The 26,885-nt window shown below is 36.0% G+C and overlaps 1 protein-coding gene across 50 annotated transcripts in view; it reads right to left on the reverse strand.

The window, feature by feature from the left end:
• Nucleotides 1-26,885, reverse strand: part of PTPRD (protein tyrosine phosphatase receptor type D) — a 2,083,106-nt gene that overhangs the window by 273,197 nt on the left and 1,783,024 nt on the right. For all 50 annotated transcript variants that reach the window (XM_070248854.1, XM_070248852.1, XM_070248848.1 and 47 more), the window contains 2 exons: nucleotides 23,211-23,356; nucleotides 19,872-20,013 (listed from right to left, as the gene is read on the reverse strand). In XM_070248854.1, coding sequence (XP_070104955.1) covers nucleotides 19,872-20,013; nucleotides 23,211-23,356 — 288 coding nt within the window. The remainder of the gene's footprint in view (nucleotides 1-19,871; nucleotides 20,014-23,210; nucleotides 23,357-26,885) is intronic.

The following is a 26,885-nucleotide window of genomic DNA, read 5'->3' on the forward strand; positions in this document are numbered from 1 at the left end:
AGTGTCTAGAAAATATCTATGAAAATAACTCTCCTGAAAATTACCTTAAAAAAAGATGCCAAACACCAAAACAAAGTAAGTTCTGGTTAAAAATTACATCAAGCAACACGTCTAAGGTGAATCTTGAGTAAATGTGAAAAATATTCATTAAAATAACTTTTAAGAATATGTAAATTTATGAATATGCAATTCAAACTGCGAATTAGTGTTTTCAAAATATTATACTTCAAATTAGTACCATTAATCCTTAAACTGTAGTTTTATAAATCTATACATATAATCTATCTACGGCTTCATACTGATACTAGTTTATATAAAACTAAATCTACTTCTGGGAGACAATCCTACAACAACGCTACCACATGCATTCAAAAGGCATCTTTTAAGGTGTTTGTAGCATGCTCTGTTTTAGCATTGTGTGAAACAGTCATTAACAGGGGAATAAATCATAGTGTATTATACAACAGATTATCACATAGCCTCACAGTGGTGGATCTATATGTCCTGACATGGAAACACAGGCAAGATATTGTTCTATAAAAATACAATCAAACTGCAGAAAAATCATATAATATGATACCACTGGTTAAAGCAAAATAAGCTTAAAACTATAAATACATAGATCTGAATCCACAGCTATTAAACTACAGTATACTGAAAAAGATCTGAAAAGATGTACAATGAACAGCCACCTCTGAGGAATGAGGTGCTAAAAAGCATCTTTCACTGTTTACTTCAACATGGTTTGAAATATTTTCAAAGAGAACACATTTACGTATCATTTATGTATGTTTCAAAATTTTAAAAGAATATATTAAGAATGAAAATAAACACTGAAGAAATTCCACATTATCTTCTCTGAAAGACTATTAGCATGGCTGAACAATTATCTCAAGTGTGATTACTTAAAATTACAATAAATGACTTTGAATTATGAAATGTTCTATGATAAGCTATAGCATTGATAAGACTTAAGACTGAGTATTAGACAATATTGATAGTTAAATTAATAACATGAAAAGGATTATTATCACATCAATAGCTAAGTTTTCATATGTTTATATTCAGCATTCTATCAGTCAATAATACAATCCCAAGATTTATTCAATTAACAAGGGGCTTATATTTTACGTATATCTTGCATGTGTGAGGGGGTATTTTAGTTTTCTCTTACATCCAACACATAATAGATATTCAACACACGGGCTTGGAAAAGACTGAATAACAAACATAAGAATTATGTACACATTAAGACAAAGTTACATAGCAAATGTTTTAGAGGATAAACTGCATTCTTTGGTCTCACTGGCCTCACCAATTTCTGGAAGAAGAGAGGAGAGCGAAAGACAGACAGGCCCTATCCCTGATGCTGATGGTGAGGATGCAAACATTACAATATAGTGATAAGCCTTTTTCCAAGGGAACAGAGCACTTCAACCACACACAGAAAGAGTTGAGAGACTATTCCTCTAGTGACTCTTTTTTTCTTTAACTAAAACACATCCAAGTGAGAATAAAGGCGGATTGACATATGATAGCATCACAGAATCTCTGACATCATCATGCCGTGTTTTCTACCCAAAGCCTGAATCCTCTGCCTGTCCAGAACTCCCAGAAAATGATCGCTCACCCCTACCTCCTAAAATTGCCCTGGTAATTTTCAGGAAGTTGAAATCATTCCAGAGTTCTTCCTGGGACCAGGCCAAAAACCTGCCACTTTCTGATCCTCATTGGACTGTCTGAGCTAACACAAAATGAGTCTAATCTCTCCTCTACATGACAGACCACAGAGGCAACCACCAGCTTCAGAACTGCTTTAGTTACTTTTCTTAAGCCCCTGAGGGACCAGAAGAATTACATTTCCACATTCTCTGCCCAACTGTCTTCACTGCAAGAACTTTCTTAAATGAATAAATAGTCTGTCTTCTTAGAAGCAGTTGCTATTCAATGAAGAATATAGTTATTCCTGTACTATTTTTTTCTCTAGAACATAGTAAATTTGAAGCCCTTCATAGTTTCATAAATCTGGAAGGCAATTAAACAGAATTTGAGTTTCTCTTATTTAGTTTTTCACAGTATATCTTTATTATACTGGACCTTCAAACACAAATATGAATGACTAATCCATTTTGAGTAAACATGATTTAAGTTATGTTTCCAGAAGTAGCAATGGCATTACACTGAGCTAGCCACAAATTGTGTCCTGACCTTCCTTACGGAATTTAATGTGTGTGGTGTCTCATCAGACTGAATACAGGCAGGGAAGTCTCTCATAGTGAACAAAACTATACCTGGTCATAAGACGAGCAAACCTCTGAACTCATTAGTCTCATATCATTTCAACAACTGCATAAATTGGTTGTCTTGTTTGATCTCAGCTGGGAACACAGGTGTTGGGCAACACAAATTTTTTGCCACTGTGTGAAATGACCATGAAAGTGTCATGAATATTGATTTGGGGGTTACAAATAAATTTTAACAAGTAGGTGAATTCAAAAACATGGAATCCATGAATAATGAGGATCAACTCAGAGAAGATAATCACTGAAATATTTTTTTAGGAGCAAGTCAATTCCATTTCCCTTTTTTTGGTAGAATCCAACAATGTAGAATTCTATGATATTCTCATATCCTTGCAAAGACTACTGTTGCAAAGGAGTTTATGCAAAGACAAAGAGAAGGAATAGGAGCCTGGAAACTTGGGATCATGGACATCCATGATGTCACTACATACATCGAATCACTTACAGGGACAAGTACTTCCTCTGCCTGTCTGTTGGCCAAAGTGCAAGACGGAGCTGTACAATATTCTGTCTTGAGTAGTCCTCACACTTCACAGAATCCACATATAGCAGGCAACTCCATGAAAGGAAAGGGCGTCTTTCTTTTCCACTTTCTGAACTAAACCAGCTCAAGCCACTTGAAAGGAAAGGAGTGTCCATTCTTGAGACTTCTTTGCTCCTTCTGTTGTTTGGCCTGCTAAATCTTTCTCCATACGGGGGAAGAAAAAGACTTTTTTTTTAGCTGCCTCTTTCACTGCTGGTCTGCTTTGATAATGTTTTGGGGGCTTTACAGAGAATGACATTTTAGACATTTTAGACCACTCTAGCTCAGCTTAGCCACTGAAGCTGAGCACAGCTGAAGAAAGCACTCAATTAGCAAGTCCAACTTCAAAGGCTATATTACGCTCTCCTCAATACACACGTGTAACTCCCATTAGCATTAATGGGAGCTGTGGGAGCCCACAGCTCAGAAAGCATACCTCCAAGTGTGTGTGCTTGATGAGCACGCAATTAAACCTTATGGTCCAAATTTTTCGAGGAGGGCATAGTAAGCACACCAAATACGTAAAATCAAGTGTGCTCACTTTGGGAAAGTAAGCTATCACTTCTATTTAAACATGAAGAAAGAGCTGTACAAATTAGGCTTATTTTCATGTCATTTATCCTCTTAGATGTAGACAATGGTCCTTCATGATGTTTTTGGAAAAGAGGAACTCCTCTGGTTTAAAAGTTTAGTTATATGTTTTCTTAAGCATTAGTCCACATCACTTCACAGACTAGCCTCAGGGGTAACAATGCCTAATAGGACAAGACCATTTTAAGAGAATTTCAGACACACAAAATACAGCATGGTATCTACATACACTCCATGCCTTTTCCTATTTTCTACTTAACAGTTTTACTATAATTTAAAGTTAGGGAAAAACTGATTTGGCATTTTAAAATAAATTAATTTGAGAGGAAAATGCCTGCCTCAAATAATAAATTTGTTCTTATTGGGAAATAATGATTTTCATTCCTTTACCTCATTCTAAAGAGACCTGCCCATGGTTTTCAACATGGAATCAATATATATTACAGCTTCAATAAAATAGCAATATATGTTAGCTAATCTGTGCTACATTCACAGTCTTGATCATACCTCCATGGAGAAAATAACCTTGACTGATTTAGTACCATTTAAAACAATTCATTTTCTGCTGTTCGCACACTTTCTGCAAACTTTACAGAGAAGGTTAGAATAATAATCTTGATATTTTATAAAGAAGAGTCAATCAAGGAATTTCAAAAGTATAGAAGTGAATTATTGATCTATATTATTGACACATATTTTAATCCTCTTTACCATCAAATGTCATATTCAAACTTTCTAATTATGTGAAGAACTACAGTGATCTTAGATACTGAACCATAAGTACAAATCAACCGAATTGCAATGGACCAATGAACTTGTCAAAAACACAAAAGTGTCCCCATCAAGCTTATGAGAGTGCTGAGATGTCAGGACACTTTTCAAATTGTAACCTGGCACATGAGCAAAGTGAAAATCCCACTTCTAAAATTTCATCAAATACATAGTCTTCGTAACATCATTTTGTACTTAATATTTAACACTGTACCTTACAAGTTAGATAACAAACATCTCTTCATGGAGTTTTAAAGCCAATGTGTTAAAGAATGGAGTATCTCAAAATTGAACAGAGATACCTTACCTCAGATTCTATGGAAGACTCAATAAAGAATGATAAACATAGATGAGATACTAAACCATGGTCTACGGTTAACAGAATTATTAATGATGGCAAATGTGAGAAGGCATTCACCTCTTCATATCAAAAAAAGATTGTGGATTGTTTCTATCATACCCGCATCACGATTCATAATGTCGAAAGCTACTCAATTAGAGATACCCTATTTTCACAGTATATCTCATATACAGAACTGCCTTTCAAGTGAGAGAGAAAGACTGCTGATATTATAATAAAGGGTCTAGGGAGTTTCATTCTTAGGTTTTTTGGCTCTGAATTATTCTCGCTAAACATGCTAACAATTTAGGTGTGCTATTAATCTTGCCGGAGTGATTATGCTCTCTATGTTGCCGAGACTACATTCACCAGATAATCTGAAATTCATCCAGAGCTTCAGCTGGAACAGACAGAGCCACATCCTTAGTTAGAAACAATTCAGTTGGTAATGGTCTAACTGGGGACTATTTGTGTATAAAATGACATTTATTCAAACACCCACAGGAGCACAACCACACTCTACTTTCTGTAACTTTTGTCTAAATAATTAGTTTTAAATGCCCTCTTTTTTTCAACATGGTCCCTCTTTATAAAGAAATATATATACACACACACACACACACATTTCATCTGAGAATTCATGAAATTTAGGCATGTCATGGGATATAGAGTAAAGTGATGGCTACCAATGACAATTACGTAAAATATTTGTGGAAAGAAGGATGAGAGAAAGGCAAGAAGGGAAAGAGTGCCTCTGAAAGGGGCTGGTCTAAGGAGCACCCATCTTATGATCTAATAGGCACATGAATTTTTCACACTTCTCAGGAGAAGAAACTCTAGTATCATTTTGGAGAAAGGTCTAATAACTGCTCGTCAAGGGGATGTGCAAAATCTGACATATGGAGGTCATTTATTTCTATTCCTGATTACTAGGCTCCGGTCAACGTCAGATATGTCACTCACGCAATCCCAACTTGTAAAATCTACTGACATATTATTTCAACAAATATTTGAGTGATGTTCTTATTACTCCCTCTCAGGGTCTGTGGATACCAGCATGGATAAGGCAAACACAACCCTTGCTCTCATGGAATAAACAATACTGATTTCATTCAGACCCCAAAAATCCAAGTTATTTGAATTAGAACAGAGTCATTGAAGCATTGAAATAATAAAACTGAGTGAATGAACTTTCATGAAAATAGGCATTCCTATATGCATATCTATATGCACGCATAAAAGGGGGAATTCAATTTTTTTTCTTCATCTTCAGACTCTTTTGCAAAAGTCAACATTAAAAGGTACATCTGATAGGGCAATTTCAGCACAGAACACACTCAATAGGAAATAACTAACTAGAGAACTAAAGATATACCTTCTTTGAGTCTTGTTGATTTTTTGGTAATACTAACTTTGAAACTGGTAGGTTGTCCCACCTAAAGTCCTTGATTTTAAATTGCCATTTCTTTTTACACCCAATTAAATTGTCAGTGTAATGAAGAATGGTCCAACTGAGTAGAACTGTGAGGATCTACTCACTGCTGCTTTCTGCAGTCTTAATTTGCAGATGCTTTTGCCTCAAATAAGCATTTAAAGTCACCTCCTCAACAATGAGACCTGTAAAGCTTCCACCAACTGCTGTTGAAGACAGACAATGAAAGAAAACTTGCTTCACAAAATGGCCCTCTGTGGGATATAACAAAGGGAATATTTTCCTAAATAATAAGATATTTGGGCTCCAACCAAAGAGAATGCCATGCCCCTGATTCTCTGATAAAGTTTAAATAAAGACCACAGAGACAAAGAGGTTGGGACTTTCCAATTAGCTCAGCAATTCTAGTATCTGATAATATTCAAAAATAACAAACAAAACCAACTGTGGACTGTTCGTTTTCATGAATATATATTGTGTACAAAGCCATGAATGGTGATCAAAGATTCTCTGAACAATTTTCTTCATGAAGGAGCACTAGTTTCTTGTTCGATTATCAGACTGATGGTAAGGGATCTCAGTAATGTCTATCAACCAGAGGTTTGAAGAAGAAAGTCATTGGGTCACAAACACTAACTCAACACAGATCCAACACGAATGAAATGACTAGTGTCCACCTTCCAGCTTCCTGGGCTCAGCTCAGACAAACGTTTTGGAAGCACTCTTTTAATCAGCCCTTTGGGGATCCCTAAATCTTCCTTAAAGTGGACACTTTTTAATGCATTTCCTTCTTCATGACCATCCATCTCTTACATTCCACGCCAGCCCACCATTTCGTGCTCCCACAGCTCTCTTTCTACCTGTGCTAAGGAGAAACTCAAAGATGATGACAAAATGCCCCTAAACAAACAACCCAATAGCCCCTCTTGCTGCCATTAAGATATTTTTCACACATTCCCATCCTTGTACTAAGGATCCAAAAAATCAATCCCTATTACTCTTCCATGTCACTTTATACTTAATTGTATCCTTTGCAGCACAACATCAAAGGGCAACATGAAGTTATGAATAGAGAACAGGATTTAGAGTCAGGAAACCTGGTAATCAACCACAGTTAATATCCATGAGATTTTGTCCAAGCGACTTGCCAACTTTGGTTCCTCTGAACCTGTAGAGCTCCTTCAAAATACATACGAACTGCCCCCCCTCTTAATAGTTAGTCAAGTATTTAGCAGTCTTCTCTTTCGGGGTTAAGGATATCTCTGGATCTCACAGAGGGAAAGCTTACATACTAAAATTCACACATCCACAAGCTGACTTGCATGGTTGGTGATTCTTAATTCTATATGGGTTGTTTTCTTACTTTTATTTTCTGCTTTTCCAATAATTTTCCAATAAAACATGAATAAGCAAATAGGTTCTGTAATGTCTGCTTATTGAGAAAAGGAATCTTAAGACCTTTCAAATATTCTTTTTACACATAAGCCTTTTATGCAGCAGCCCCAACCACTCCTGCCCTCCCCCTTGTCTCTTCTTTGACATACAAGACAACACATAACTCACAGAAAATAAGCTCAAAAATTTGTTTGGTGAATTTTAGTCAATAATGACACCAACCTTGAGAACTAGATTATATTAAAATCAAAACTCTGAATCCCTAGTGTCTTACAGAAAAGATTATTTTGCTTCAGTGATGGTGTTGTTGGTGATGTTTAGATGAAAAGAGAAGCAACAGAAAAACTGGCCTTCTAGAATGGAGGAATAAAAACATTACCAGATAAAATTCAGTTCACGGGGAGAATCCTTGTGAAAAGTGCACAACTATCCTGGAGAGAACAGTCTGTGTTCATTACATGACTACTACTGTCTGTCAAACAGAAGAGGAAAAAAACAAAGCTAAGATATTCTCCATAAATTTAGGGGCTCAGAATTATAAACAATGTGCAAAGTCCTTTTAAGTCTGTGCTAATCAATGGAAGGTGAATCAGGAAAGACACACACCTGCCCCCAGTGAGACTCATATCCATGCTTTTTTTTTGAGGAAGATTAGCCCTGAGCTAACTACTGCCAATCCTCCTCTTTTTGCTGAGGAAGCCTGGCCCTGAGCTAACATCCAGGCTCATCTTCCTCTACTTTATATGTGGAACACCTGCCACAGCATGGTGTGCCAAGCAGTGCCATGTCCGCACCCGGGATCTGAACCTGTGAACCTCAGGCCACCCAGAAGCAGAACGTATGAACTTAACCACTGTGCCACTGGGCTGCCCCCTCATATCCATGCTTTGATTTGGACAAGTAACTTTTTTTAATCAATCATATATGAAATAGAATGTAGATCTTCTTTCCCTTGGTTTTATCTCAGCAGTAGAGCTAGATTTTGTAGTCTTAAGCTTATGAAATTTTAGAGGCCTACTTTCTGAAAATGAATGCAGAAATACTACTTTTGCAAATTTTAGGAAAAAACATATAATCAACAGAACATACTACTGGGCCCTCTTAGGGCTTTGGAAAGCACCATGCAAGTGAGGACCTTGACACTGAAGCCTCCTTAGATGAGGGATAAATCTCTCTCAACCTCAACTCCAAACAAGATCACCTCCCCTCCACCATTCCCATATCGATTTTCTGGCACCAGAATACGCAATGGTTTGGTTAGGGTCTTTGACCAAGGCTTCATCCCGGGAGGACACAAGAAGAGTGGCCCCTGAGCTTAATCAATGCTGTTTGCATGTAGTTAGCCAGGCTTGTTTAAAACATATCACATCAACATTTTTTCTTTGTTTTTAAGTTATCAGAACCATACTTTAAACACATTGATAGGGAATGAAGACTAGAATACCCCAGTCAGTCAGCTAGAGCACTTGACGCCAGTTTACACAGGCTTTGGTGATACCTGGAAATTCACATCCATCATCATAAGATATAATGACAGGCACAAAACCCAAGTGTAAACAGAAGGCTCTTTAGGCTCTAGCCAAGTCATTAGGCCTTACGAAGTAACATATCTAAGAATGTTCCTGTTTTGGAGTATATGCTGATGGCTTTTCCTCAAGGGTAAAAACACCTAAATTCTCATTCTTTTTAAATAAATATTTTATTATAAAAATCAATTTTGTTTAGTGAAATCTTCAGATGGAGAAGATGTGTTAAGGTATTTTATTAGTATACTTTTTAAAAAATCATTTCATATTTACATACACTGTGTCATCTCCACCTAGAGCAAAAAGGAGTCATAAAAAACAGTAAGAGCAGCAATAAAAATTCCTTGTACTGTTATTTAGGAGAGAAACAAATGGGAATATTACTTTGAAGATAATTACTAGTTTTTTTTATTGTATCATATTCTCTCAAAATCCAAGCAAAGTATATCCCAAATCTTCCTACAAATGAAATATAATTTTCTCTCAGAACTTTTTCACTCATTAAAAAAAAAGATGTTTAATTTTTCTGTCAGTTGAGGCTTCATATGTTAAATACATTTTACATTTCAACAAACCTTACTGGCATATTGATGGAATACTCGAGACAGAAGCTCTTTCGCAAGTACTAGCTTAGAAAAGTGTAAGCTGAATTACTATGAGCACACTTCTAAAACCAGACTTCATTATCCCCAAGCACAGTATATATGTATACGCCTTTTCATTTGAACCAAAAGTATGGTTTCTTGTCAAAAGGAGATTGTAGCCTCCTTGAAGGCACGTGGTGGTAATGTCTTCCATCTTTTTATTTCAAAAACTCAGCACAATCCCTGGCATAGGAAGAACCATATGATTAAATGAATAAATTCATGAATTAATACAAATTGCTTCTCAAGCACTGTGTGTTTATCCTAGATGTGGAAGCAACATTTTCTGTTATTTCTGATTTTTCAAAAGAAAACCTTAAGTGAAGTAGTTCTGGAAGAAATAATATTTATAAAACTCTTCATTAAACTTATCACTCGTTCACCAATCAAGAAATATTTCCTGAAAACTTATAACGTGTCAAGTACTGCACCGTGCGCTCAATGTTGACCAAAACAGAGCCTTACCCTCATGAAACTTCTACAGTAAGCGTAGAGATAACTCTGTTTAGGATAAAAGAAAAGCTTCATCTCATTTTCTCCTAAGTACACTCCTCAGTCACTTATGATAGAACGATATTCAAATTTCAAATACTTTGTGGAATCTGCAGTAGCCAAATGGTGGCTCATGCATCTGGACCACAGGACTACCTAGTGGACAAGGCAGCCTGACCTAATAACTATAAAAGTGTGTATCTTCCTAGTCTTTGAAAAATGGTTCTGCCTGTGCCAGAAACTTCTGCTTCACAAATATGGCAGTGCCCTTTAATAAAAATAATTTAAAATTAATTTTGATAATTATAATACTAGTGCTGGTAGTAATAACATAGGTGAGGATGATGATATCCACCACAACAACTCACACTTACTGAGTGACTGCCTGGCACTTTGCTAAAAGTTTTACGTGGATCATCTCTTGTAATCATCCTCTCAAGTTTAGGAAGTAGGTTTTTGTATTATCTCCATCTGCCAGGTAAAGAAGCTGAAGCTTAGAGAGTTTAAGAAATGTGCACATAGCCACAAAGCAAATAGTGGAGTCAGTATTTGAACTCAGATCTATCTGTTGGTAGAATCTGAACTTGTAATCACATCTTCTATAACCTCCTACACCAAAGGTGATAGCATAAATAATCTAAAAGACAAAAACAAAAACCAAAAAAAAAATCCTTTTCTATTTCTCTTTAAATGTTGAAACAGTATATGAGATTTTCCTGCTTCTTCTAATACATATAACTAATGATGTTGCATTTTCATAGACATTAAAAACCAATTATATGTTTTTATCTATTCTGTGACCTAGGATGGTCCAGATGCAATAGAACAGAAATCATATTTTAAGTCTGACCTCAGTTTGACCTAGGCACTTCAAGCAATTGACTACCTGGTCCTAATGTGCAAGTATCCTGAAGACCATGGAAATGTGTGTGAACACAACATTAAGCACAAGCATAAGAGAGGGGCAAAAAGAAGCTAAAATTCTTGGTATTGCATGTTAGAGAGCATTGCACCAATAAATGACCTGCAGTCATTCCAAAAATCTTGGTAATACATGTATATTTTCAGACACTCATTTTCTCATTTCCATGTGAAAAGCTGATTTTCAGTCCTTTGGACTAAGCAATGTTTTGTAAGCCACAGAAAATTTCTTCTCCAGGATTTTCGACCCTCCTCTCACATCGCCATAGCCATTCATTCAATTAATGAACATTTATTGAATTATTATGTGCCAGGCACTATTCTAGATGCTGGATATTCAGGAGGGGCAAGAGGGCTGAAATAGCTCAGCTTCAAAGGGATGATGAAGGGAGAAGGAAAGAAATTAACATTTTTCAGCAACTTTTATATTTGAGTCACTGTGCCACATGCTTTACACACATATGCCATTAATTTCCAAAAACAACCCTAAAAGGTAGCTAAGTAATCCTCCAGTCCAAAGATGAGGAGCTTCAAGTTCAGACTTAAGTAATGCATCTAAATCCACACAGGTTAGAAACAGTGGACTATAGATATGAATCCAAGTCTATCTAAGAATATATCAAAGAATATTCTGTTTCCATTGTGGTTCCCTCTGTTTCACCATCTCTCTTTGTAGTGCCCATTTTATCTGGCTCTCAGTCACACTCGTCATCCTACAATGGCCGTTGAAATCAGGATCACTTTTATCCATTATATGTAAAGTGAGATTAATTCCTGCTCAAATGGTCTCTTACTTGCATCGTCTGTGTTTACATAACCATATCTATATATCCCTCTTTATATGCAGACATTCATTCCACAAATTTGTGTTGGTTGCCCAGTAAATGCTAGCAACATTTCTAGGCCAGAGAAAATTGTAATGGAGCTTATATACAAAAGCACAAAAGTAAATAAAATAAAAGTTTCAAGAAATAAAGAGTATAATTTCAGAGTGGAAAATGCTATGAAGCAAATTAAACAATTCATACACACACACTATATATACATTGAATGTATAAAACATATATGCATAAATGCAAATATACCTTCCCAACAGAATTTTTGGTTTAGCTATACAGTGTATATATAATTAATAACTAACTTTATTAAAAGTCATCAAGTCTTTTCTACCATATTTCACTTTCTAATTGTCTGATAAATGCTAGATCTGATACTCATAGAATTAAACAAATATACAAAGAAACAAAAAGAAGTGCCCATGCCAACATAAAAGGGTAGAAAATATCTGAAAACTGTTAATATCAATTTGTTAGTCTCACTCATGACACACGGTTCCATTGTTTTAAATAGCTCTTTTGGTGTTACACTCTAAAAAATGTAGGATTGCTTCTGGGGAAACCCAAACTGAGATCAGATTTATCTCCTGAACACACACATCATCAGACATGTGAGAGAAAATTTAATAGGGCTACACTGTGGCCAAAATCTATTAGTGAGAAAAAAATCCACTGTGTTAAAGGTGAAAATAACATATATTTAATGCAAGGGTGATGTCCAAAATAAAGGATAAAGTTTACAAATACAAAAAAGAAGGGTATGTAAAGTTTTGAGAGGTAAATTAAAACACAAGCTCATTTAGGAAGATCACAGATAAGATAGTCTGTAAATTTTCCTGTTATCTTTAATAAAATATATTAAGAATACTAGGATGTATGTCATCATACTTGTGTTTAATGTGGCATTAACTCATAAGTCATTGTTTTTTTAATAGAATAAAATCAGTTACTTGCTCTTCTAAGGAGACATGTAATTAGGATTTTGATAATTAAACCCTAGATGAGGCATTTGGTTTATCTATGCCCTAAATGTCAATAAACTATGCATGTACAACTTTTAAAACTACGTCTTAATTAGTAGCTTAAAAGAAAACTAATTGTGAAGGCCAGGAAATTAAATTTTTTAAAGTTGTTCAAAGTTGATCAATGAAAGTCACCTAAATATCCAGTTTTAAAGTATAAACATCGATCATGTATAAAGGACAATGAATTGTTTGCCACATCACTTTAAGTATTTTAGTAAAGCTCTTCGCAAATTTCAGCTCATATAGAGATTGGTCTACATTAACTTAGTCACATGATTTTCTGCTTGTGTAGCCCAATCTCCTTAGCCAATGAAGCATGCCCCAACCTCATACTTCACTGGGCCAGGAGGTATCCAGATCTTTGCTCAAACCTTGTGGTGGTTCTGACTGTGAGGGTGTTTTTGGATGAGAATAACACTTAAATCCGTAGACCAAGTAGAGCAGATTGCCTTCTCTAATGTGGTGGGCCTCACCCAATCGATTGAGGGCATGAATAGAACAAAAAGGATGACCCTCCCCTAAAATAGAGAATTCCTCCAGCCTGATTGCCTTCAAACTGGGACACTGGCTTTTCACTGCCTTTAGACTCAAACTGAAACATTAGCTCTCTTGGTTCTAAAGCCATCAGACTTGAACTGGAACTACACTATCAGCTCTTCTGGGTCTCCAGCTTGCCGACTAACCCTAAAGATCTTGGGAGTTATCAGCCTCCTTAATAGCATGAGCTGATTTCTTATAACAAACAAATAAATAAATAAATAAATAAAACATATATTTAATAAAATATTTACATATAATTTGAGAGAGAGATATATATGTGTCTCCTATTGGTTCCATTCTCTGGAGAAAACTGATTAATATACCACCCATACCCACCACCAAATAAGCAGCAGTTTCTTTCCCGTGCAACTAACTTCATGAAGATTCCTCTATCCTTAACACTCCCTCACACCAGCTCTGCCTGATAAAATCCTACAGGTTCTTTACACCTTCACTCAGAGGTGTCCTCCCTCCCATGAAGCATCAACAGGTAGGATTTTTCCACACTTTGCACACCATAGCGCATTAACACTATTTTCTTTCACATCATGCCTGTCTATGGTTGGTCAGCTAGCAGAATTCTTCCAGGACAATGCCCTATACATCAAAAGTAAATATCTAAAGGGCTAGAAGACATTGTCACAACATAATACAGCAGGGATCATTTCTGACTAGGTAAAACCCAGAGGAAATCTTAGTTGTATGACCAAGAAAGAAATCATTTCAAATTCTCAGGACCTTTGTTTCTAACATCAAAAATAAGGGATTGGGCTACGTAAACACCAAATTCCAGCTTGACATTTCTATGGCTCCATTAACAAGTCAATCAACAGTAAACACTCACGTGACACAATATTCATTTCAAAATTATTAAAACTACTATTATATTATGAAGTCAAAAGAATAAAATTCTTCTCACTTAAATGCAATGATTTACAATTGCCCACATTCTCTCTGAACCCTTTTAAGACACAACCCCAGTGTGGAAAAACAAGTAATAACGATTCAAAGAAAGCAGCATGCCTTGCCAACACAATGGTCCTTAAAAGATGGATCAAGGAAATACAAATAGCCTCAGCCCACACCTGCACTTTCTCCCAATCATTATCAGTTTTAATGTCTCTCCTGACTACAGTCTCTGTGGAACTGTCCACGTGGGCTCCTGCCTTCTGAACACTGATACGTAAAGAATTGTTAAAAGTACCAAAGATTACACGATCAAAAGTCAAGGTTTCTGTTTATTTATATGGCTCTGCCCACCACCACCTTTTTCAGCATAGAAATGCAGCACACAAAAAGGCTCTATCATGTCGGTATCCATTTATTCCAAGGACTCAACCATTTTATAAGGCTTTGCAAGTAATCTTCACTCAGTACCAGAATTGTCAGCAAGTTTGTTCTGTGTTGGCCACCCTTCCTTTTGTTCCAGTCTTTCATAAAAATCCTTTTGTGTGACAGTCAAGCAGCTGTGCTTTGTTCTTTAATGTTCCTACCCTGGATCCCCAGCCGAGACCACTTTATAACATAAACGGCAAAGTACCATTTTCACAGCGGGGACAACTGTGTTCATCTTCAAAAAGAGGCATTAATAAAATGAGACTGTAATGAACATGCTAATTCTGATCACAGGGTACTGCACAATGGCGGAGAGTCGACTGCCTTCTCTCTGAAAGATTGTAAAAGTTGCTGTGTTTTTTTTTTAACAACTGCTATAATGGCTTACATTTTTTGAAACAGACATATTATGCAAACATTTCTCTCCATGTCCCAATGAAACGCCTTCTCTGTCTCATCCAACTACTCACTGTGTGTTTTACTATCTCAGTAACAGTCACCTTCAGGGAGCATATTTTTCCATCTTGCCAAAAATGACTTGCTGAAACAGGGATGTCACTGAATGATAGAAAGCTAGACATAAGTGATCTGAGTGATCACGACTCCAATGCCTTTCCTGGGCAAATGAGGCAAACAAACAAACAAAAAAAATGGGAAGTTAATACATTTGCTCAAGGTGCTACAGCTATTTGGGACAGAGCCAGAGTTAAAACTCAAATTACCTGAGACCTAGACTTGGGTCCTTTCTACACTGTGTTATGTCTTGATAGCGGTCGATCATTCATACAATACGAAGTATTTATACGTGGAGCAGATACTCAAGCACAAGTATCAGGTCATAAAATACATCTGCTAAACTAGGTAACTGACGTGTCTCATATTTGATCAGCTAGCTTTTTTAGACAATAATTGTACTTTGGATATGTTCTAATGACAAGCTAGTTTCCTATAAGCAGATAAAAGCAATGATGTTATATATTATACCCTGTTTTGTTGTGGTAGTGCTGGTGATGGTTTGGGGGGCAGTGCTATTTGGGAACAGGTAAGTTTCTGAAAACAACCTACTAAGTTTAAAAAAACACAACATATTACATGCTGTTTTAGATGACAAAAAAATTCAAGAAACATGACATTTAGTCAGACAATTAGAGAAAAGTTGATCAAATTTTTCTAGAATTTTCTCTTAGAGAAGAGGAATTATGTGAGCAAGAAGAAAGGATTCTTGATGTCTTCCCACTTGCCTGAAGCCAGCAGGTGGTCCTGGACTCTTATGAGAAAGAAAAGACTATGGATGATGATATCTCATTTTCCCTGCCCAGTGGCTGATATTTTCATCCTCAGTTATCATTACATAAATTTCTGTTTTTCTCCTCATATCTTTGTTCAGGAAGAAATGTGGCCAGTGAACCAAAGATTCAGAAAGAGCTAGTTTCATCTGGATGATGATCCCTCTTAAAACGCCCTCTTTGGTCCTGTGCTTGCTCCTCACAGAAAGCCTAATATCTAAACCAAAGTCCTTAGCAGAATTCTACAAGTAGGTAAAGCGCAGTCCTTAATAAACTCTCAGTGAGATCTGTGGGCTTCACTTAAAGTTCTTTCACGAGGGAGACGTGTATGACACATATTGTCAGCCTCCCAAAGTTCTATAAAACTAGGGAGCTGGTATTTGCTTGTGTTTCCACAGCAGGGCAACCGAACAAATTTTAAAAATGACCTAGAGGCTATAAATATCGCATTCAACTCCCCCTTCTCCCACTACTTCTGTGAACTACAGTCTACAGTGTATAGACGTAATTGCCCAAATATCTCATTCCAGGACACATTCAACCCGAGCTTATAGTTATCCTTCCTTATGAAAACAGTTTTTCAGAGCTAGGGTAATTTGAAATGAGCTACAGCGGGAAAGCTGTCTCTGAAATATCCCCTTCAATGCACATGGATGGGCAGAGTATTATTTCAACGTCTTCTGCACGAGCCACACAGGTCAGATGTTTAAAACTCTAATTAATTAGGTTCTCTAGTAGCTTGTGTGAAATAAATTAGTGATCTCCATCCAGTCCACTTAGACCAAACCCAGTGTGACAGTTGGCACATTTTTGGCATTGTCAACAAAGTAGGGGAAAAGTAAGTGACCCATGTGAACAAGACGGGCATCTGATGAGGGCCACTGGGTGCACATGTAGAGTGGTCTCCATCTACCGCAAAGCAGAGAGCTTAAGCGTCTGCCGACAGGATTTCCAAAAGAAAGCGAATTTACAATGGGCACAAATCTCATCAAGCGTGGTATGAAACTTTTCACATTCCTTTAGTTAACTGCTCACAATGTTCATGTACTACGAATGTCACTTTAGCATTGGAATATTTTTAACACATTATTATTAATAGAATTATCAGCAGTTATATAGAGGTAACTCTAGGAAATAAACATAGTTCCCAGCCCCATGTATTTCATCCTACAAGGAGATATGAAAGTATTCTATTTTAAGGTTATGTTTAGACTATTTTTCCATTATCCAAAATACCTTTGAGTTTTTCTCATGAAACATTTCCAAACTTGCTAAACATAGTCTTTAGAAAAATAAAGTTTAACTACTTTACTGGAATCATAAATTTTCATACAAATATACTTAAGTATGACAGATATTCACATAGAAAGTCAAGATCATATTAAAATTTCAAATGCATTTGTTTTATGCAGGGACTAGTCAGATAAAAGAAGATGAGTCGGGGAAACCCTAGTGAGCTGGGAGGCACGAAATCATAAATCCATATGAACGTCTAAGTAAAGTGATATTTCCTCCAACTTTTTGTTAATGTCTTCATCAAATGCATAAAGATGAAATCAAGCCAAAATGACTGCCATTGCTTCCTTTTAAGGGGTTTGTCTAAGGAATTCAGAAGGCAAAAAATAACCCAAAAAGTTTGTGATAAATTTCATTTTATTGTACCTCTGTAATACACTTTCTACATAATAGCATTAGTTGTAAACTAGGTGAATAAAGATTAAAATTTTAAAAGAAGATCAACAGGTGAGTCTGATTTTGCTTTAGATGGGAAGACCTTAAAAAATGATTCTACAATGTTCAGATCTTTTATCTAAGTTTATGTGAATATGTACGTATATTCACATATATACATACTTTTTGTAATACACATGATAGTATGTATAAACACAGTCTCTAAGGTTCCTTTCAGTTCTAAAAGCTGCCTTCTAACTCCTGTCTGCTCTTTTTTTTCTAACACCTATTCTTGCCTGACAGATTTTATTCCTCCCTTTACTTTTTCAAATATTTAAAACACATTTATTTTAAACTCCATTCATATGGTTCAATTATCTGTAGTTCACAGACTATGATTTCTAATCTCATTGGAGCTTACCGTCCCTCATGGGTTCGAACTGGCTTTCACACTTCTAGAATTAGTACTCATGAGCCCATTTGATATGAATGACCTAATCTGGGGTCATATGCCCTGCACTGTGGGAATGCCTCTGTGGGGTAAATGTTTACATAGCTGCCTATTCCACATTCTATGAAATTCACTGTTTCCGACCAGCTTTTATGTTAGCTTCTAGGTTCTGAGTATCGCACTATAGGAATAGCGCTAGAAGTCTCATCTTTATGCAGAAAGCTGATCTGCCTCCTCTTACTCCCATCTTATTTTATATATGCCTGGGTCCTGCTGGAGAGTTAAAACTCCAGCCCTAAAGCATATTGCCCATTCCGTTATCATCTTGGGTTTATAAGATTCAAATTGTCTTTTCTCTGGAGATTCTCTCTTTGTTTTTAGCACCTAGAAATCTCTCTTTCTTGTTTGCAAGCCTAACCACGCATTTAATATTATTTTCAGAAATTTTATAATATCTCTGTGTTTTTACAGAGGAAGAGAGAACTTCCTGTATGAACTAGTTTGTCATAATGGCCAGAAAGATAGCTCAAATCTGACTTGTCTTTAAGCAGAATTCTGTTACATGTATTTAAAAGATTTCTATCCAGTTGGTCAATATTTTCTCTAAGACTTAGTTAGACATTTTTATTATTTAAAACACATTTTTGGAGGCATATGTAAATAATCTCATTTTCTAGGCTTCTTGAATTAACTAATTAATTTTGGTACTAAATAGACCTAGAAGGAGATGTTTTTGATTTTATAAAACATACAAAGTAAATACATCCCTCAATGGAGAAAAATGGAATGGAGGAGAAATGTTCTTAATCTATATATGTTCCTCTGTGATTACTAAATATTGACCTCTTCTTTTCAATTCCCTTCATTTTAGGGAATAGAAATTCCCATTATAAGAATGTCTATTCTCCTAAGTCCTGGAATCAAGCAAAATGAAGTTCAAAACAAAATAAAACAAAGAAATAAAAGAATGCATAAGAAAGAGATAAAGGCACAGAAGTGCTTGTCTGGAAATGTCAACTACTAGGTAAGCCAAATCAGGCAATGTTCTTATCTCCACTCAAAAGACTAAATTAGACATATACAACAGAATATCACAAATCACTAGCCTTTATTCTCTGGTACTGTCATTCTAAAGGAAGTCTAGAAAGTAGACACACTCTCCAGGAGATCTGGCAGGTCATCCCATGCTTTGGTCAAATTGCATAAGCCACATAGCCAGAAACACGGAAGGGGACATACCATTTCCATTAACTTTGCATCAACAGATGTTAGCTCTAAAAATATAAAAGACTGAAATAACACATTTTTTGACAGAAAGAAGAAAGGTGTCTGTCTTGTTCTTGATTCCTCTCCTTCAGAGGAACTCATCTTTATGTAGAGGATGTTCCTTTAATTTTGCAAACATCAGTGTCAGCTTTGGTAATTTGTAAGACAGTAGTTGCTGACCTCAGTATTAAAAATCCATACACGAGTAATATTAACATGCAAAAGAGTAGCATACCCTATTTCTTTTCCAGGTTTGCTACCAAAAACCAAACTACTATCTAACATTTGAAATCAGAATTTCTTGGGATTTTCTTCTCTCTCCTTCATTAGCATTTTTCAAGACACAGGAGAGAAGGCTCTCACTGTTTGTTTAAAAGTTTGACCCTTACAAACATTTTATTTCAATTAGTTTCCCATTAAAGTGTCATGACAATGCTTGTCTTTTCAATGGTCCTACAAAAGAACACCTGACATAGAGACTTCAACAATGACACAAGCAACAACATGGCATTTGAGTCCTTACCACGCAAAACTGTGAGTCTGGTGGATACACTTATTTCTCCCACGTTATTGGAGGCCACACATTCATAAATGGCCTCATCCCTCGGAGTCCGTAAGGGTTGTATTCTGAGAACTGATCCAGATCCATCGTCAAACTCTATTACCTATTAGAGGAAACAATAGCTGTCACAGGTGTTGTTACAATCGTCTACCTCTCAGCTAAACCTCTTAGTGAGTGCAATGGTGAGCCAGCCATCAGGCTCAGAGTAAACTCCACAGCATTTTGAGACTGAATTTTGATACAGTTGTGAAACAGAACATTTGGTCTAATTTAATGAATCTTCTTCTGAACAAAGGGAAAGACATGAAACTACATATGCAAAAATATAGATTTCTAGTCTCTACTGAAAACCATGCAAGCTTTACTCATGAAAATCTTCTAGTATATGTATGTAGGGCAATTTGATCCTGTTAAGTTTGCCGCTATGATGGATAAACTTCTCAAATTATTCTGTTTCTGACAGCACATATGCACATACAGATCCATTCAAGAGTTGGACTGTAAGGGGAAGAAATAATGTATGCCACCACAGATAGCTCTTCTGGTTGAAAGTGTCTCATCCTGAACAGTATAGATGAGCGAACCATGAAGAGAAACTGCATAAATCTAGCACTTACGCAGCCAACGAGACGGCTTTCACAACCCAAGAGCTTGATGGCGTGCATTAATTTTGTCATAAATCATTCCAGTATTTGTTCTAGCTTAGCATTTTCTGCATTTTTAGGGCATTTTTGCTGTAAAACGGAGGCTTGCTTCACCAGGCAGAAAATTAATGTCCTAAACAGTAAGCTTGAATTCACTCTCATTATGAACTCTACTTTGAAACAGTTTAGCAATCCTAGGTATTTGTCAGCTAATTCAAGCACTCCTTTTAAAAAGAGACGATGATGATATTGATAAATATGTGTACAAAACTGTGGAGTCCTCTACTTGTCTTTTCCGTAATTATGCTACGTTCTTTAAGCTGCTAACTGAAATGCTGTGCTGGCTTTTTTTTTTTTTTTTTTTGCATTTGCTTGTGAATAATACTTCCATGTGCCTAAATTGTGAATATTTTGAAATGCCTTATAAATACATTTATGGGATGCTCAATCCCAGATTTTGTACATGAGTGTGCATACGTCAATATATGGAAGAAAGAGACTGAATGTTTTTAAAACACGTTACATCCACTTTAAGTCCTTTCTGCATTCCATTTATCTTTTAAATTCACAACAATTGCCAAAATGTCCCACTTCTCAGTGCACCACAATTTATTGTCAACTCTACTAAGCATACATTTTAGAATGAATCTACTATGCATCTTGGGAGAGAAAAGCTTCATAGTTACTGGAATCTTTGTCAAATATGCAATAATTTAAGAAAAATTATTTATGAGCATCCTGTGGATTAATGTAGAGAAAGATTTAAACATCTTTAAAATCCATTTAAATTTTGATTAATTGTTACATCATTGAATTTTCATGTCTGAACTATTTCCTAGATTTAGAGCTATCCTCTTACAACAAAAACTATACCACACATTACAAGGTGGTGTTGTAATCTCCAACTTGAAAAGCCTATTGAATATCCACTATTGACTATTTACCTACTCTAGGCCAGACACTGTATTCAGCACTGGAGGTAGAAGAGAGAACAAAATCAGTGTCAGCCACTGTTCTCATGAGCCCTATAAAATAGTGAGACCAAAAGAATATACACACACTGTGACAGATAGCAAAGACCCAATCCAAGACTCAAGACCATTTGATGTAGGCAATTTATGTAAAACTAATTAATTTTCCCTGGACGTGTTTATATGACTCTCAGTAGGAATTATATACTGAGCAGAGCTCATGCTTTGAAATGTTTACTATTATAATTTAATCTCTGTTACAAGATTTTCTCAAGAAGCCATCATCACTAGCAAGCATGATGTCAAACTCCTCCTGGACAAAAAAATTCAATTTCATTCAAACTAAAAAAAAACGTGCAACAAAGATATACACATACATCATTTTCTACATGATGTAGGAAATATTTCCCAAAGATTATTTAAGATATCCTTTTTGCTTATTTTTAAATCACTGTAGGTATTTGATTTTCAAACAAACATAATTTTAAATTTATCATTTGCAAACTATAGTCCAGATTTCAATTTTCACCAGTGTGGTTAATCAGGTTCTTTACCTATTTGGATCATTTATTGCTCTGTAAGAACTGGTGAAAAATTAGCAAAATCAAACCGTTCTGAATTTTGCAGTTGCTATGTTTCTTTTAACTAAGAGTTGTCTTTAATTTGCCAAATTTTGAATTAAGCTATGAAGTAGATTACAAACTCAGGTAAGAGGAAGTGAGTTTTTAATTTGGGGCAGACTGGAGGTCTTAGTACCCTGTAAGAATCCAGCTATCTTCTTCATTTCTTAAATTACCAGCATGATATTCTGTGCTGTTTCCAATCTTTCTCCATGTAGCTTATCATCTATTTTTCCTCTCCAGAGTGAGCAAATTTCTAAACCATAAGACTCCTCACAAATAACCAAAAAATCTGTGAGTTATGTTTCATCATCTTTAACGCACTGAGCTTTCTTGATTAAAGAAAATAATTTTTTTAATAGGCTTAACTCTAATATCAACCCAGTTAGGTAAGTTTCTTCCAGTGTAGAACTTCACACTAACACACTGGATCAAATTTCTCATGCTACTTCATGCTACTTGCAAAATACAGACATAAGGCGTAGTGGACAACTTCATTTGCTGCCCAGTATCCATTCCCCTTCTTTCTGTTAACAGGAGCTTGAATTCCCTTTAGGAAAACACTGCTCCCTCATTCCAAGCCATTGAGGTTGGACAGAACTGATCTCACTCAAAGCAAGAGAGGGAGATGCTGATTAACTTCAATTAGGAAGCCTGCGTCATTCCCCTGTTCAGATAGATTGCTTCAGGGACAAGCATGCAACTCAATAGAGCCGATGGGATAGGAAGCTCTCACTCATCCTCTAGACTTGGTCACGGGAGAATAAGAGACTCCATCTTGCAACTTTAAGGGGAAGCGGTCTGAAGATGAGGCTAACAGATGCATGCTAGGAAAACTATTTGAGCCCTGGTACAAGTAGAGACAAAAGTCAGTCACCTGAATCCCCAAATGCCCTTTGTTAAAAAAGCACCCTAGAGTTAAGTTTTCCATCACATGCAACATAAAAAATGTCATATCCCAGCGATTAACACTTTATATCAGAGTAAAACAAGCAAGTAACATACAAACCAAAGACACAGCAGTTACATTCCTCCCCCAGAGAAACAGAACAATGGACCTAATACCTCAAATCTCTGATTGCTGACTTTTTTTCCTTTTTTGTTCCAGACAATTTTAGGTCTTGGGTCTCCTGTAGCTTGGCAAATGAAAGAGGCAACTCCGCCAGAGACCCCTGTCTGGTCAACGGGAGTTCGTGTAAACCTCGGAGGTGCTGAAATAAAAAGAAATAAACAACTCAATTAGATGGAAAACTGAACACATAAACTATTACCTCACTGCCACTGTTCCCTCCACAGCCTTCAACCCCATTTCTGCCAATACATACGTACATACATAAATGTACTAGGACTGCAAAATTAGGAAAGCATCTTTTACTTTTGAAGGTAGTTTAAAGGGAAGGAGGTAACTTCTGGTCAAGTTATCTGCTAGTGCTTTTATTGCCAAAATCTGTATTAAGGCAGAGATCCAATAACATCCGAAAAGCAACATCACACATTAATTTTTATTACCAGTATTAAAAAAAATTCCAATTTGTCCTCTGTAACAAAATGAGCTCATCAATCAAAGTGAGTAAAATTTTAGCTCTTTGCTTTGATGCCGCTATCAGGACACTGCCAGAGAGCAGCACTGCCACTGCTAAGCTATGAAAATTAGTGACATTTAAGAGAAATTCTAGGAAATTTTAAAGAGACAAGAAATATAGCCCTGAATTAGAAGGTTTGGCAAGAGACAAGAAATAGGGAAAAATGGTAAAGTGACTCTAACCCAGAGATTGTGTGCTGCCTTACTTGAAACTTAACTTCACAATTTGCATTAAAAAAAAGGAACAAGAAGTCTCCAAAGTCACAGCAAAGAAAAGAATTTCTAAGAAAGATGGAGACTTAAAGATCCCTAAGGAAAGGCGAGAAGTGGAAGCTTTGTAAATGTCCTCCATCTCCATTAAATACTCCTGACACTCAGCCCCCTCTTACAAACCAACTTATTACCCATCTTGTATTTCCGCACCTAAAAGTCCATCATATGGGAATTATAGGAACCGTAGATACATATTCATACACAAAGATATTCATCACGTCATTTACTTAGCAAAGATTATAATAACCTAAATATCAAATAATACAGGAGTTGGTGAAATAAACCATAGCATAATGATGAAATGTCATACTAACAGGAAATGTTATATTTAGAAAGTTTTCATAATATGACATGAGAGACACTTATAACTCAATGATAAGCCACAAAAGCACCTTACAAAATTATATGAGGGATATCAGATAATGAAGAAAAATGCATCAAAAAAAAAAAGATGGGACAAAATATGCTGAAACACTAATGACGGTAGTTTGGGAAGAGGCACTTTAATTAATTTCCCTACATCTTTACATTTTTCTCGCATCCTTGAGTTTTTACAATTATGCTATAGTTGGAAAATTTTTAAAACTCAAAAGTATTTAATTCTCCATTTTATGTTCTATGTTCTTATCCCTATTCCAAATTTTCTCCTTTCTCCTACCTTTTCAGTTAGATGTCATTGATAAATGTTTTAAGTAACTATAGCTAATACTAGTTTTGAAAACAATCCTTAGATTCTAAGAAAGAAGAAAATAAAGTTCATCACTGTTTGTTCATCACCACTATTTCTCTGCCTTGTTTTCATGATTACCACGTGATGCTCCTGTTGGCCTGATGTTGTGTTTTGACTCTCATCTTGGTTTTCCTGGAGGCAAGGAAGCCAGAATCCCATCTTCCCTCTGCGACTGTGTAGATGTATCATCTTGGGGAAAAGATTGCTTAACTTTCCTGTTTCTTAACTATAAAAATATGAGATGTGAAATAAATTATTCTGCAGAGATCCCTTTCAGTTTTAAGGTTTTCTAGCTTAGTGTATCATTCCCACGATGAGCAAAGGATGGAGAAGAAAGGCAACTTGGCAATGCTCATGTTGGAGAATGAAGCCCCACTTCATCAGCAAATTCAGCTTGGGGAGAGTGGAACTGCGAGAACACAGTTCCTGTTTGTTCAGAAATATTAAGAAAGAAGGTGGGATCTAACAAGCTTGCTAGATATCACATTCTGCAGAATCTCTGGGTAGCAGCACAAACTAGATGATTATCAGTACCCTGGGAAGTACTTAAAACGAGTTGAAATTGACTAACAAGTGAGAGGAATAAAAATCACTGCACTTTAATGTCACTTTTCTGGAAACAAAACAAACAAAAAAGATATTAGAAGGTTTTGTTTTCATTTTGCTCTTGCAAACAAGGTAAATTAATAATAACCACACACTTGTCAGCATTTAATAGGTAAATCATAATTATGTAATTAAAATTCCTAGGGTATTTCTCTGAAAAATAAAATGTATTGCACTGGTATATTAAATGCTACAATACCGTTATTTTTAGGTACCACCTTTTTTGAAGTCCGTAGCTTAAAAATTGTCAACCGTGAATGAAAATCAATGTTAACAACCCAGCTTCCCATTTAAGGTCTGTTTTGAAATTTCTTGCAAGAATTTGTGAACGGGGTAAAGGGCTATCATATAAAATGACTACATACTAATTACAAATTAAATAAACCTAGAATGTAGCATGCCATTATTGCTACACTGGGATTTTTTTTTAGGGGATAGAATCCTATTTTTCACCCCCAAAGAATGAAGGAAATTTGGAGATTCTGACAACCTGCAAATAAGCATGACTACCTGGGCAAGTGCTTCCTTAAGGTGTGTGGGGACACTAAAAAGTCAAATTATTATTAAACATAGACATCTTATCTTTAAACAGAAAGCAAAGAAGGCAAATCGCCATATTCTCAGGGAAGGGATGTTACTACAGTTCCAATGTTCAGGTGTGTTTCCCATTTATCTTCATTTTCTGGTCATAACTTGACGTATTCATGCTAATATGGAGACATATAAGCATCTGTCGAAGACATGACCACTGGATGCTTCTGTAAGGGTTTTATTTCTGAAGATGAAGTTAGGTAATAGACTTAACCTACTGAACTGTGGGAAATTTATTACAGAAAGCAATTAGAATTTGTTCCAGATCTGAAACTGTTTTTCTCAATCCTACTAACTACTAGTGTAGTGACTCAGTATTCTTCAAAAAAGCACCCTGAAAAGAGTCCTTCAGTTTATTCTTTGAAAACAAGACAATGAAACTGATTACACAGTGTTAAAAAGAAAGGCATTTCAAGTGCTTATATGCAGAGCTTTTTTATTTATTTGGGTTTTTCTTTTTAAATATGAAAGACATTGGCCTTCACAAACAAGAAATCATGACTTTCTTATGGGATCTGATGTCAATTTTTCTACGTTTACCCACAAAATCCAAGCCACAGAAAGGATAAATGCCATAATTCTATGATACAAAGTGAAGATTCTAGACAATATAGTAAAATCCTTTCAGTAGTATGTTTGTTACATAAATAATCATCTTGGCTGGTCAAACTCTACGACTGATACTGTCAATACTAGGCAGCCAGCCAAAGAAAAGATATGAGGTAGAGAGAAGCCTAAAGTTAATAACTCCAACAAATGCTCGAGGCAAGTAAAAATCTTTATTCTCAGAGGAGTATAACAGTACACAGCACCCACTTCCTCTTCTCTCTATCTCAGCTTGATAAAAGAAACTAAATGAATCCTCTGCCTTCTTTTGTAATGGAGACTGCCCAAATTTAAGTCATGCTGTAAAGATGGGAAGAAAGGGAAGAGAATCCACATAAAAGCATAAAACAAA

This window comes from Equus caballus, chromosome 23 (genome assembly GCF_041296265.1).
Source record: "Equus caballus isolate H_3958 breed thoroughbred chromosome 23, TB-T2T, whole genome shotgun sequence".
NCBI lineage: Eukaryota > Metazoa > Chordata > Mammalia > Perissodactyla > Equidae > Equus > Equus caballus.